This window comes from Leuciscus leuciscus (assembly GCF_965113295.1).
Source record: "Leuciscus leuciscus genome assembly, chromosome: 24".
NCBI classification, from domain to species: Eukaryota; Metazoa; Chordata; class Actinopteri; order Cypriniformes; family Leuciscidae; genus Leuciscus; species Leuciscus leuciscus.
Window position 1 is genome coordinate 17,606,624 of NC_138723.1, and position 13,484 is coordinate 17,620,107.

Below are 13,484 nucleotides of genomic sequence, written 5' to 3' on the forward strand. Positions count from 1 at the left end.
GAATTAGTAAAAGATTAATCAGTATGAAGGCTTTAAAAACCTCAAAAAATATGCTTTGTTTTTAGATAAAAGTCTCTTGTTAATTTAACTGTACCTTTTAAACATGCTATAGAATAAAATGTTCATTTTACTCTATATTGTTTTGAATTACAATAGAACACCAATGTTACCAGTTTTGCTAAATAAATTATATTAAGTTATATTAATGGTGTCAAAATTTCATGTGTTTTGTAAACCTAACTCAGATACGACATCATGGTTTCAGCGCTGTTAGATAGATGTTAGCCTTGTACCTGAAAATGCCTCCATTACTCGTTACAAGTCACAAATTCCAATACTAATTGAGTAAAAGTCTTATGCCCGGTTTTACAGACAAGGTTTAAACCTAGCCCTAGACTAAAATGCTTGTTTGAGCTGTCTTAACTGAAAGCAACTTGCACTGACATACGCACTAGTCCTCAACACCTACAGTATAAGAGACATATGCCAGTGAAAAACAAGAAACAGTTGATGTGTGAGGAGAGCAATCACGTTTATTTTTCTAAGCCGAAATAAAACTGAACACCTCAAAATCACAATGAATCAAGGTCGACAGAACAGCCTCTTAACGTCTGCAAACACTCAAATCTCAGTTAAATGGATAGTTCGCCCAAACGTGAAAATTCTGTCATCATTTACTCACCCTCACCCTGTATGACTTCTCATTGAGGTCCATAGTATGAAAAAAAAAATATATATGGAAGTCAATGGGGTCCATCAACTGCTTGGTTACTGACATTCTTCAAAATATATATTTTTTGTGTTCAGCAGAAGAGGTTTTCATACAGGTTTAGAACAACTTGAGGGTGAGTAAATGATGACAGAATTGTCATTTTGGGGGGACTTATCCCTAAGTAAACCGATATCCTTCAAACAAATAAAAATTGATTCACATTTGATGCTCACACTCTAATAGTTGTCCAGCATCTTCTAGAAAAACATGCGGTCGCTGGTCCTCTAATTCGGTAGGTGGTATTGTTAACAATACCCTAACAACCTAGGGTCCTAGAAAAGACTAGGGTCCTGAAAATGCAGTCTCCGGTATATTGCAGGTAGATGCTACTCCAAAAAGCCATGCAAAATATAACGAGTATTACTCATCACAAATGTACTGGATATACTTATTCAAAAATGTAGTCAAGAGAGTAAAAGTTGCTACTATCTTTGATACTCAATCAAAGTACAAAGTAGCCAAAAAGATACTAAAGTAACTAATGACATTTAGCCTACTCAAATACTTTACACCACTGTTGTAATGTACATTTCCAAACTCACCAATGTAGGACTATACAGTGGTGAGTTCAAGAGCATTGGTATTACAATTAGTAGCGTCATGGATAAAGTTCTCTGAATTTTGACGTTATCATAAGTGATTTACTGGCCATCAAAAACAAGTGCTTCTAGGTTTATTGCATATGTTTACATCGATGCTATGAAATTTTGCAAATATGAGAGAGAAATTGTACAAATAGACTTAACCTCAAAGTTGCAGCTGTTGTTTGCTAATCATATGACAACTATACGGACTGATCATTTAGCTGCACTTGGCTTTATGAAGATGGTCATAATCTGAATAAGTGGATGATCGATGAGCTTAATGAATAACTCAGGACAGGGGAACTTGTAAAGATGAACACAAGATCTCTCTCATGGTCATACCTTTCACATCAATCAACATACATGTTGATGTACTCTCTTGAATGAAGAAATATCCTACATGGAAATTTGACACTAGCACATATTGAATGTGGTGAGTAACTATTGTTTCATTTTGCTTGCATTCTGTCACATCTAAATTTTGTTTTGCCTTCATAAAGATACAAGAATGATTGAATAATTGATATTTGTAACTGAAATATCTATCTATGTATGTATCTATCTAATTGCAATATGTTCAATAAATGATAAATGGTTTGTATGGAAAATGCTGACAAAACTCTTTTAGACCGTTGCAGTGGAGTTTGATACTGTCTTAGAAATAAACCATTTTCTGCTTCCTTTTTTTACCTTTAATTTTATTTCTCGCCTCTTGTCAGGTGGAGAATGGAAAAACACAATAAACAGGTTAAGGCTTTATTCATCGTCCTCATTCTATGTATAATAACATTGAAGAATGGAGGTATTATTGTTGTGCAAAATATAAAAAAATTCACAATTTGTTATGTTTTGTTGATTTGTTATGATTTACATCATTTCATTTTACACCCGAGATTCAGTAAAACATGACAGTCTGTGGGGGAAGAAGGTGGATTTCATGAAGAAGGACTGTACATACTGGCTACTGAAAAATGAACGCACAATCACACAAGACCTGAAAGAGCTCAGTGTGTGTGTGAACATAAAGAGGAAGATCAACAGCGCGCAGTGGACCGCATTCACGTACCTGCACCCTGATAAGACACGCATAGAGCTAGGGATGAAGGGCTCTGGATCAAACCTAAATATCATAATGTTTGGAAGAGTCTGGACAACATCTTCCGTGGTGTTCTTGGACAACTGGCATTCAGTTTGCATGACCTGGTCCAAGTCTATGACTGAGCCAAGAGTCTATGTTAATGGATCCAAGGTGGACTTAAAGGCACAGTCTACAGAAACGGCTCTGTACCCTGACTACCATAGTGTGGCCGCAGGTGGCACTTTGACTTTAGCTGTGGCCCACAATTTTTCGAATGGCGAGATGAACATTGAAACAGGAAAAGAACTGAAGGGCAGTTTAAGTTTGTTCAGGGTGTGGAATCATGAACGCAGCGCTGAGGACATTTCAGGGTTGACCTGCACTGATGGGGATGTTCTGCATTGGGAGGAACAAATCTGGGACAATGTCATGCACTGCAAGCCTATACAAGACATTACGCAACAGTGTGGTAAGAGGCAAAAATGCACACACCAAATTTGTTATTGATAGGACATATATGGCCCTTTCCACAAATAGGGTACCCTGTAAAAGATATTGATATATATATATATATATGAAATAAAATAATAATTTATGGGAATGTCCAAAAAATGTATCTTCCAAACTATATGTTTTTGCTCTACTTTACTGGTTGTAAAAACAAAGAAACTGTCATTTATTTGTCCGTCCGCTCTGATAAGATGCCCTGTGTCTGTGAAGAGGTCACAGCCTTGAAGTCCCTAACGTGGAGCGTCATTTTTTTATTAATTTTTTCAGTAATTACTTAAACGTTCTGGGAAGGTTCTCTTTAGGTAATAAAATAATAACCTGCAGGGGATGTTCTGGGAACGTCCTCTTTAGGTTATAAAAAGAGAACCTACAGAGAGCGTTCCTAGAACGTTCTTATTTGGTTCCCAAAAAAAATTACCAAATGGAAACGTTAGGGGAACGTTCTGTGTTTTTCTGGGGACAAGGTTGAACGCTCGTGTATTACGAAATCAACAGTCCAGTTTGTGTAAAATGAGAAAATGGAATAATATTCCTTGCTTGTCTCTTCGCTACTTTTTTATGATAGTAGGTTAGTTTTATGTTAAGCAACAGATTATCAAAATAGGGCCACGAAAAAAGGATTTTTGCTTCTAATGTTTTCAAAATTAATGGAGTACAACAGAGTTCCCTATTTAGTGTGCTAGTACGTTTTGGCTGAAGTAATTAAATTATGTCCATATAAACAAAATTAAATTATGTTTGCTAAATTGTGTCCTATTCAATATTTACAGTCGTATATACGCCATGCCACCTTTATTGGTCTTTTTTATGCCTCACACAATTTCCTATGTTTCAGACTGGTGTTATTATGAAGTAAAATTAGTGTTTATCATCCTTCGTGAAGACGGAAGCAAAACAAGCACTGAGGATGCTAGAGAAGTTGCACATCAGTGGGTGAGCAACAACAAAACGCATATTGAATTTTTACTGCAATTAGTACATGACAAAATGTCAATAATATTTGTATATTATCCTCTCTCCAAGTTGACACATGTAATGCAAGAGGTAAAATTGAGGAAGACACATATATATTTGCACAGAGTCATAGTGCAACCTTTAGTAGGGTAAGATCTTGTAATATCTCTCTAAACACAGTACAAAAGTTGTCAGGCCTGAATCTAAATTTACTCTTGTTGTCTTTCTACAGCTTACACACACTTTCCAGTAGAAATGCAGAGGTGCGTCAGTAGCATTAAGACTATCTGTACAAAATAAAAATCTGCATGCTCATCAAACTAACTAAGAGATTTCTCTCTTCAGGAGGGAACCATGAACTTGTTGGCGACAAATCCTGGAGCCAGCCAGTGAGGATTTTATCTTCTTCATCTTTTTCACCTCTAAATGATATTCACAATCTGAAAGAGTTTTCTAGATACCATTTGTGCTTTTCGTACATTGATTTTGGTATATTGAAATGATCACGTATTTACAAATGATCTTTAAAAACTTTTAGGGCCCTATTTTAACGATCTGAAACGCAAGTGTCAAGCGCAAAGCGCAAGTAACTTTGTGGGCGGATCTCCGGCGCTGTTGCTATTTTCCCGGCGGGATAAATGCCTCTTGCGCCCGGCGCAAATCTAAAAGGGGTTGGTCTGAAGTAGCTTCATTATTCATAGGTGTGGTTTGGGCGTAACGTGAAATAAACCAATCAGAGCGACATCACACATTCCCTTTAAGAGCGGGCGCGCTTGTTCTAAAGCGGATTCCTATTATAACGGCGGATTTGCCAGGCGCGCGCCGGCAGCGGTTCACAGCCGAGGAGACCGACGTTCTCGTCAGGGACATTGGGGATGGAGAAACCCACCCAAATTAACTTCGGTTAAACAGGCGTATGATAATTTGGGTAAATGTGTAAGTTAGATGTAGGCTATGCTTTTATAATAAATTGTCTGTCTGTCTATCTATCTATCTATCTATCTATCTATCGTAATAATGTATGATTTGCAAAAATGAAAACTGCTGCTTCTGTGTAGATGAGAGAATCAAAGTGCGCGTTGTGCACACGCTACATTGATTATGGCCAAGCATGCACCCTTAAAATAGCATATGAATAACATGCGCAACGCGCCACTGACTTTAAACTATTTTTTCCTGGTTAGTGGCGCAATTGTTTTCTAAACCTGCAAAATACCATGAGGGAACGTTTGCGCCGGAACACGCCTCCTCTTTGCGCTGAACCGCCCCCGGGAGCGCAAGTGTATTTCTTAGTTAACCGACGTGCGTCTGTGGAGGGAAAAGTCCGCTGTGCGCGGGTGCAAAATAGGAATGATACATGCGTCGGTGTACAAAGTCAATTGCGCTGGGTGCAAGATAGGGCCCTTAAAGTTTAAACACCTGCAAAATGTCGCCCTATAGCACAAGCAGACTGACTACTGAATGTCATTCTTGTTTCTTCATAGGTTTGACTGTTTGGCTCACCTGAATGTGATTCCTAGTGCTGATGTAGGACAAATTCAGGATGAACTCTCTGAGATCCTTGCCAAGCGTCACAAAATAGACCACTATGAAATAATTACAAGTCCTGATGCCATCTTCATATACCCTATTGGTAAATCAGATAGTACTCAAAGAAAATAAAGCATAATCTCCATCCAAATCAACAATTTTCCATGGTCAAGCATTTTTCTTATCTAACAAGTACCAGTGCAGGCATGCATGTTTTCAATGATCTGATCTCTCTTTAGAGGATCTCTTACCAGACACAACTACACCAATAACAGCGACGTCATCTTTGCCTCGTACGACTGAAACACTAACAACCACAACTCCTCAGCCGATGCCTGTGACTACTCAAATCTTCAATACTGCAAAAACAATACGCACAACACCCATACAAGTGGAAACAACAACAGCAGTTGTTTCATCCTCCACTGAAACAAGTCTGTACAGAAATAGAACAGTAATATGCATATTCAATTCTAGATACACACAGGACTATCTGACTGTTTTTCATAACATATCTTCAACAGTCACTATCTCCACACCATTCATGGAAACAACGCTGGCAGAAAGTTCCTCGACAATTAAAGACACAACAGTTTTATCCTCCACAAGCCTTACATTAAATACAACTACATTCTCTTCTACAGTTTCACCTGGAGGAATAATATCAGGTAAAGAATTACAATATCTTTTTTTTTTTATTATTTTTTTTTTTTTACAATTACTGCTCTTGTGAAGTGTGGCATATTTAATAATGTCTCTGTCCTGTAAATAGATAGTTATTTCAATGTCATCGTCAATGTGACTATAAAAGGCTCTGGTGACCCTAAGAATATAATTGAAACCTGGGTAAGATCTCAACAAAGTAAACCTGAATTTATCCAGACGTGTTGCATGTCAAACTGGAAACAGGTAACGTATCTCAGTTGTGTTTTTTATCATCATTACAGCTTAATGAAACTCTTTCTAGTAAAGGAATATCTGTGTTGCACTTCAAACTCGTGACCTCCTCAAAACGTGCACGAAAACGAAGGTTAGTCAGTCTTGGTTGTTATATTGCAGAGAACAGACCCAATCCCAAGACACACTATTGATTTTATTTTAAACATGCATGTCTGATTTGTGTTTGCAGTGTGGAAACAAAATCATCCAAAGTGGTTAGAAAGGTACATGCTATCTATCTATCTATCTATCTATCTATCTATCTATCTATCTATCTATCTATCTATCTATCTATCTATCTATCTATCTATCTATCTATCTATCTATCTATCTATCTATCTATCTCTTAGATACACAAAATAACTATATTTCCTATTATCTTGTTCATTTGTTTCGCAGCATCCCCAGTTCTCAAAAACAAGGTGCGATCTTTATTACAAGATCTCAACAGCAATTGAAGAAAAGTAAACAATAGTGAATAATAATTGTTATGAACGTACAACATGATTTAATGTGGTTATCTGATATGGCTTGTTTCCAGCCATAGCTGTGTCTTTCATGCTCAGGTAACAACTTCCTCAAACATCGTAGACACACAAAAACAGATTCACTGGCTTCTGGAGAAACCATACACCAGTGAATCAGTATGCTTGGATGCCCAACCTCAGGAAATTGTAATTTCTTATATTGGTATGTGCTATATCTGAAGAAAAGAAAAATCTGATGATGAGGGAATCAGATCATGATTCATTCTCAGTATAACTCTCTTCATCTCCAAAAACAGGGCCATGTCCTGAACACAACCATCACACCAGACAGGGGCTTTTTAAATGGCCCCAAGTTGGGGTTCAGCGCATCACCTCACTCCCCTGTAAAGGAAACCCTGAAAAGTCAGCATATAGGGAATGGTAAGAGCCTCTCTTGTAAATCTCTTGAAAATATTAAATTTTTCAAAAACAAAATTGATGTTATAAATTGCTTCCAACCCAAAAGAACATGAGCTTAATGGTAAAGTGTGTAATTTCTGCAGCAGCACCAAACATAATTTAGAATAATTCACGCCATTCCCAGCAAAAGTATTGTTTTCCCAACATTCCCATTTAGTTATGAAACATTTTTTTTTTTAAGTTCTGGGAAGTATTATTTTGAAGTTCTGGGAAGAATTATTTTCCTTGCTTATATTAATCTTTTACATTAGAAACCTTTTATTTTTATTTGGCATGTTTGTGCTGCTACGCGTCCCTGTGTGTGTAATAAGCAGTGTGTAAGCACGTTGTGGACCCATCAAATGCATTTGCTATTTAAACAACGTGGCGCTGGACGTGAAAATTATAACTGCGTCAGGCGGAAACTATAGCAAAAAACACTTGCGTTGCGCTTGGCGCTGCGCTGGGTGTATGATAAGGCCCATTGCCTCAACGGTTCCTCGAAGAACAAATTCAATGTTCTGCTTAAAGTTTCCATAATTAGTGTTCGTATACATAAAGGTATGGTAGAATCCGGCTTGTCCCGTAGATGGTCTAGATGGCTTGTCCCGTAGTTCAGTCTTTCCATTTGTAAAATGAGCCATGTAAATAGCGAATCCGCCATGGGGCGAGCGCAAACGACTTTTAAAGGGAATGGGAAATTACACTCTGATTGTTTTTTGCACGTTACGCCCAAAACACACCCATTACTCATTAAGAGAATAGAGACAACCCTTTTAGACCATACGCTGGGCGCACCGACCATTTTTCCCGTCGTTAAACTAGCAAAAGTGGATTCGGACACGCCCTAAGTGCACTTGCGCCGTGCGCTTTAGACCATGTGCTTAGATCGTTAAAATAGGGCCCATTGTCTCTAACAACTGAATGCGGTTTCATTTGGTGCCACTAGAGGCACAGCAACTTAATCTTTGATCATATTGCAATAATTGCATTAAATCATTATAACACTGCCAGTTCATAGTTGCCTTTCTGCTTAATGAAACCTTAATTTCAGAATAAATCCACTGTCAGGGTTGTTGCTCCTAATCACCAACTCTAAAAAGAGGAAGCCATTTGATTTAATATTTAATGGGGCTGCTGTAAACCAATTAATCACATATGTATGTTCCATATGGTGGTACCATTAACGTCAGAACTGTTTGTATGATCGATTTCATTTGCAGAGGTTAAACAATCTCTTGCATTTCAACAATGTTCCAGTCGTTTCAGATTTATTTACAGCCATAAAACAGATAGACAGGTACCCTGAACCTGAAGAGCATTAAATAATGTTTTGTATCTTGGAGTCAGGCAGCTCTGAACTAATTATTAGAGGAATTTGATGAAATGAAATAATTCATGGTTTGATATGTTTATTGATTGTGACTGTTTCACCCGTCTCCCATAGTTTTCTGGATGCAAACTCTAACAATGCTCATTGGAAGTCTCCAGACCTGGGCCAGTGTCAGGTTGTGGTCAACAGTGTGTCAGATCTGGAGAACATTACAGTCACTAATGGTAAACCCTTCTTAGAATTCATATTAGATACACAAGCTTCCTGTTAAAGTAAATAGAAGGAAGAAGAAGAACCATTTTGGGTTCCCCAGTTTTCAAAAGTTCCAGAACCAAAATGTGTGAAGTACATCTTAATAATCTAAAGAATTGTTTTCCACTATAAAGAACCTTCTGTGCAATGGAAAGGTTCTGTTGCTGTTAAAGGTTCTTCACGGAACCATTAATGCCAATAAGTAAATTTTAAGAGTGTAGAAATCTATTTTAACACATTAGCCTCTATATCATCCTGATATATTATGTTATATGCGCATTTCTTCAAAACACTCCCTTATGCTTTTCCCTATTAGACAATGCAGAAGATATTCTGATCATTATTAAGGACTTGATACATGAGAGCGAATTTCTGGATGAGTACGAGCTCTTAACGATACTGAATAAACTAGCCGATGTGATTCACGTTAGCGTGATCACACCTCCGCTGGGAGGGGTCATCCTCAACATCACATCTGACATCCTGGAGTCTAAAAGCGACCTGCTACCTTTTACCAACAGGTGTGTGTTTGTGTGTGTGTGTGTGTGTGTGTGTGTCCTGGTAAACTCTACATTATAGGGACAAAATGTCCCATTATAGGGACATTGTTTGGTCCCCATGAAGATAACAACTTATAAATCATACTAAGTGATGTTTTTTGAAAAGCAAAAGGTTGGGTTTAGGGGTAGGGATAGTGTAAGATAGAATATACAGTTTGTACACTATAAAAATCAGTGGCTGTGTGTGACATTGAATGTTTATTTAATATATTTGCTTGATTTTTATTACAGTAAAAGTAATAAAACCAATATAATAAATTATTTCATTGATGTGGTTGGCCGTGAAATACGTTGTGCGTAACTACATATTAAATTAGGTCTGATGTTTTATGTGAGGATTTTACTGGGAGATTTTATACTAACCATTTAAACAGAAAATCCTGTCTTTGTGTAGTATTCTGAACATCACAGAGGCTGTTGGACACCAGATGGTAGGGCTCAATGGAGACTCAGTCAGTTTAACAGCTTCTGCCCTGGCAATATCAGTGGTCAATATTGACCAAGAAAACTTCCAGAACCTCACCTTTGGAGTCTCATCCACAAACAAAGGCTTAAACCCTGAGGTAAGCACAATTACATTTAATAGTTGGAGGTCAGTATAATTTTTTTTTATTTTTTTTTATAAATTAATACTCTTATTTAGCAGGGGTGCATTAAATTGATCAAAAGTGACTGTAAGGCCATTTATAATGTTACAAAAGATTTCAATTTTAAATAAATCTTTTGAATTTTCCCCTAAAATATTAGGCAGCACAACTGTTTTTAACATTAATAATAATAAGCAATAGCATATTAGAATGATTTCTGAAGGATCATCATAAGACACTAAAAATTGGAGCGATGATGCTGAAAAATCAGCTTTGCCATCAGAGGAATACATTACATTTTAAAATATATTAAAATAGAAAACAACTTTACAATACATAATATAATATAATACAGTATAAAATAATATATTAATCATCATCACAAGCATTGAGCTTTGAATGCTACTACATTTCTATTTTATACTTTTTCCTATCTAATATAATGAATAATATATGTAAGACATCTTAAAAGTCACACAATGATCAAATCTTATGTTTTCTTCTATAGATTTATATCAACCAGCAGCCTTTTGATGGTACAGTGGCCTTCATTTCTCTTCCCTCTGAAATACAAGACAGATTCCCAATCGTAAATGATACCAGCCCCCGTATTCAGTTTCAATTTTATGGTGTTCCAACTCTCTTTCGAACAAAGGTGAGTTCAGTTACTGAGGCAGATGTTCATTTTACAGTTTATTTGTGACACTATTTTGACACGCTACATTTTGTCAATTTGCCACAGAAAGACCCAGATATGAAAAGACTGAACACTTATGTGGTGTCTGCAAGTGTGACAAATGCCACAGGACCCATTGAAAACCTAAAAGAATATGTTGCAATCACTCTGCGCCATCTAACAACTAAGAAAGTAAGTGGAGTTCTTAGAAATGTCCAGGAATTAAAAAACACTGGCAGAAAAAATGTAACTGTCTTTACCTTTGACAGAAGGACCAGAATGTCCAGTGTGTATACTGGGATTTCAATAAGAATGGCAAGTCACTTGTACTAAATGAATGAATACATTATGATTCTTCATACATTAGGTGCTATGTCTCATAAGTGTATTTATGTCGGTGGATTTATGAATGTACTATTTTAGATGGATATGGAGGATGGAGTCCAAAGGGGTGCTGGACGTATAATATCAGCAAAGAATACACAACCTGTCTTTGTGACCACATGACCCACTTTGGAGTGCTGCTGGTGCGACACAATTACAATTACTTTATTAGTTTGAAAAATAGTATATAAATACAATAATAATAATAATACAATAAATATATAAAATATATTGGCTTTATAAATAATAATAATAATGATTCAATAGCATTTGAATATTTTATGTATTAAGCCAAGATTTTTTTTTTTTTTTTTTTACTTTTTAAGGACGTGTCCAGAACTCCTATTGATGAAAATAATGAAAGAATCCTCACTATTATTACATACATGGGCTGTGGATTGTCTTCATGCTTTCTTGGGATCACAGTGCTAACATACACCCTCTTAGAGTAAGATGCTTTCATATTTTATGTTAATAAATGGCATTGCAGCATACATGCATTGCTATAATGTTTGCCACAATGGATATGCCATATTGTCATGTCTATTCAAACAGTTTTACAATAAACTTTATATTTTAAAAGTCATTTTTCATGTTACATTTCTTTGCCATTGACTTTGGATGCATTGCATCTTAATACAGGAAGTTAAGAAGAGACTACCCATCCAAAATTCTGTTGAACCTGTCCATTGCATTGCTGGGACTGAACCTGGTGTTCCTACTGAATTCCTGGATTTCTTCTTTTGGCATATACGGCCTATGCGTTGCTGTGGCGGTGACCTTACACTATTTCTTACTGACTTCCTTTACCTGGATGGGCTTGGGGGCTGTGAATATGTACTTTGCTTTGGTCAAAGTTTTCAATGTTTATGTGCCCTCATACATCTTGAAATTCTGCGTGCTTGGCTGGGGTGAGATATTTAAGCTTATTAAAACAGTCAGAGACAGATTTATGTTTTTAATTAATTAATTTAACAACCATTATGTCTTTGCACAGGGATTCCACTTTTTATATGTGGCATTGTGCTGGCTATAAAGAGAGATGCATATGGCATGAACACCATGAGTGATTCCCAAATGACACTGGATGATTCTGAAATGTTGTAAGTGAAGTAACAGAACAGCATTTCAAATTTACTATAGTGTCAAATGTAAGTAAATAATTGTCATGCCTTTCTTTTTCAGCTGCTGGGTACAAAATGATGTGGTTTTTTACATATCAGTAGTGAGCTACATAGCCTTCATACTACTGTGCAATGGCTCCATCTTCTTAGTGGTTTTGATCCAGATCCGAAATATGCAAGTCAATCAACCTGCTGGCACCCGAAGTGGGATCTGGAAAGACCTGCGGGCTGTGGCGAGCCTTACCTTTTTATTGGGTCTCACCTGGTCTGTGGCTTTTCTCGCTTGGGGTCCTGTCAAAGTGTTCTTCCTCTACCTGTTCTCCATACTGAACACCCTTCAAGGTGAGAAAGAGCACATCAGATTCATTTAGATTCAGCTTTACAATCCAATCTATTAATATTCTATGTTGTGATTTGTTCCAGGATTCTTCATTTTTGTGTTCCACTGTCTCATGAAGGAAAACGTACGGAAGCAATGGAGAATACATTTATGTTGTGGAGCTTTCAAGCTGCAGGAATACTCTGGTAAAGCACAAATTTCTTCCTCGCAATATTAATCATCATGGAAAGCACAAGCACTAACTTTGTGATTGTTTTCAGAATGGAGCCAAACTGCAACTGTGGTTCCCAAACACAAACCCAATCCACCAAATACGTTTCCCTTCATGGCATCTGTGAGATCCATCAAGTCTAATTCAACTCAGAGCTCAACGGTTTCCTCAGAATCCAGCCAACGTCAGGTGACTATCACAAGACCTGACCTCGGTAAGATGTTGTTACCAATAAGATATTTTGTTGATGATATAATGTTCAAATCTTTTACATTTGCTTGTCTTAACCTTTCCTGTGGTAGGATTAGTATATGAAAACAGTTTGGTAATACCAAGAGCCAGGGCAGGACTGTCGGTTCTTCCCCGTGATGCATCTCCTGCTGCAGGAAGTGGGCTTGAGTTTCCTTCAAGACCATGGAAGAATGGATTCAACACAGATATCTATTCCAAATAAATGTGACTGTTTTTTGTTTGTTGCTCTGTACCAAAGCACGTGTTTTTCTAGAAACTTTCAGTTTTAAAATGACATTTGGCTCTTCAGAAAAATAAATAAACAAATAAACATGTTGAAAACAGATTCCTCAAATTATATCCTATCATATGCTGTACTATCTAAAACGGAAATTATGTAAATGTATGATTTGTTTGTAAAAATGTGGAATGACCTGTAAGTTTCCATAATAAATCTGCAATAAAGTCTAAAAAATGGATTTGAATGAAAATC

At 36.8% G+C, this 13,484-nt stretch overlaps 1 protein-coding gene across 3 annotated transcripts; it reads left to right on the forward strand.

Moving 5' to 3' along the window:
- Positions 1–1,348: 1,348 nt before the first annotated feature.
- adgrg4b (adhesion G protein-coupled receptor G4b) lies at positions 1,349–13,482 on the forward strand. 3 transcript variants are annotated; one of them, XM_082157745.1, is made up of 29 exons: positions 1,349–1,789; positions 2,076–2,158; positions 2,250–2,903; positions 3,780–4,047; positions 4,131–4,161; positions 4,244–4,287; positions 5,383–5,531; positions 5,668–5,862; positions 5,953–6,096; positions 6,201–6,274; positions 6,376–6,458; positions 6,558–6,591; positions 6,767–6,789; positions 6,909–7,057; positions 7,152–7,275; positions 8,741–8,850; positions 9,195–9,399; positions 9,833–10,001; positions 10,534–10,680; positions 10,768–10,893; positions 10,971–11,016; positions 11,125–11,228; positions 11,412–11,533; positions 11,728–11,996; positions 12,083–12,188; positions 12,271–12,551; positions 12,633–12,734; positions 12,810–12,974; positions 13,063–13,481. In XM_082157745.1, the coding sequence occupies exons 1-29, from the start codon at positions 1,785–1,787 to the stop codon at positions 13,212–13,214; spliced, it is 4,164 nt and encodes a 1,387-aa protein (XP_082013871.1). In that variant the 5' UTR covers positions 1,349–1,784; the 3' UTR covers positions 13,215–13,481. The 3 variants fall into 3 exon arrangements, with proteins under 3 accessions (XP_082013871.1, XP_082013870.1, XP_082013869.1); XM_082157744.1 differs by having other exon boundaries at positions 3,780–3,877; positions 3,968–4,047; positions 5,668–6,096; XM_082157743.1 differs by having other exon boundaries at positions 5,668–6,096; positions 13,063–13,482.
- The last annotated feature ends 2 nt before the right edge of the window (positions 13,483–13,484 follow it).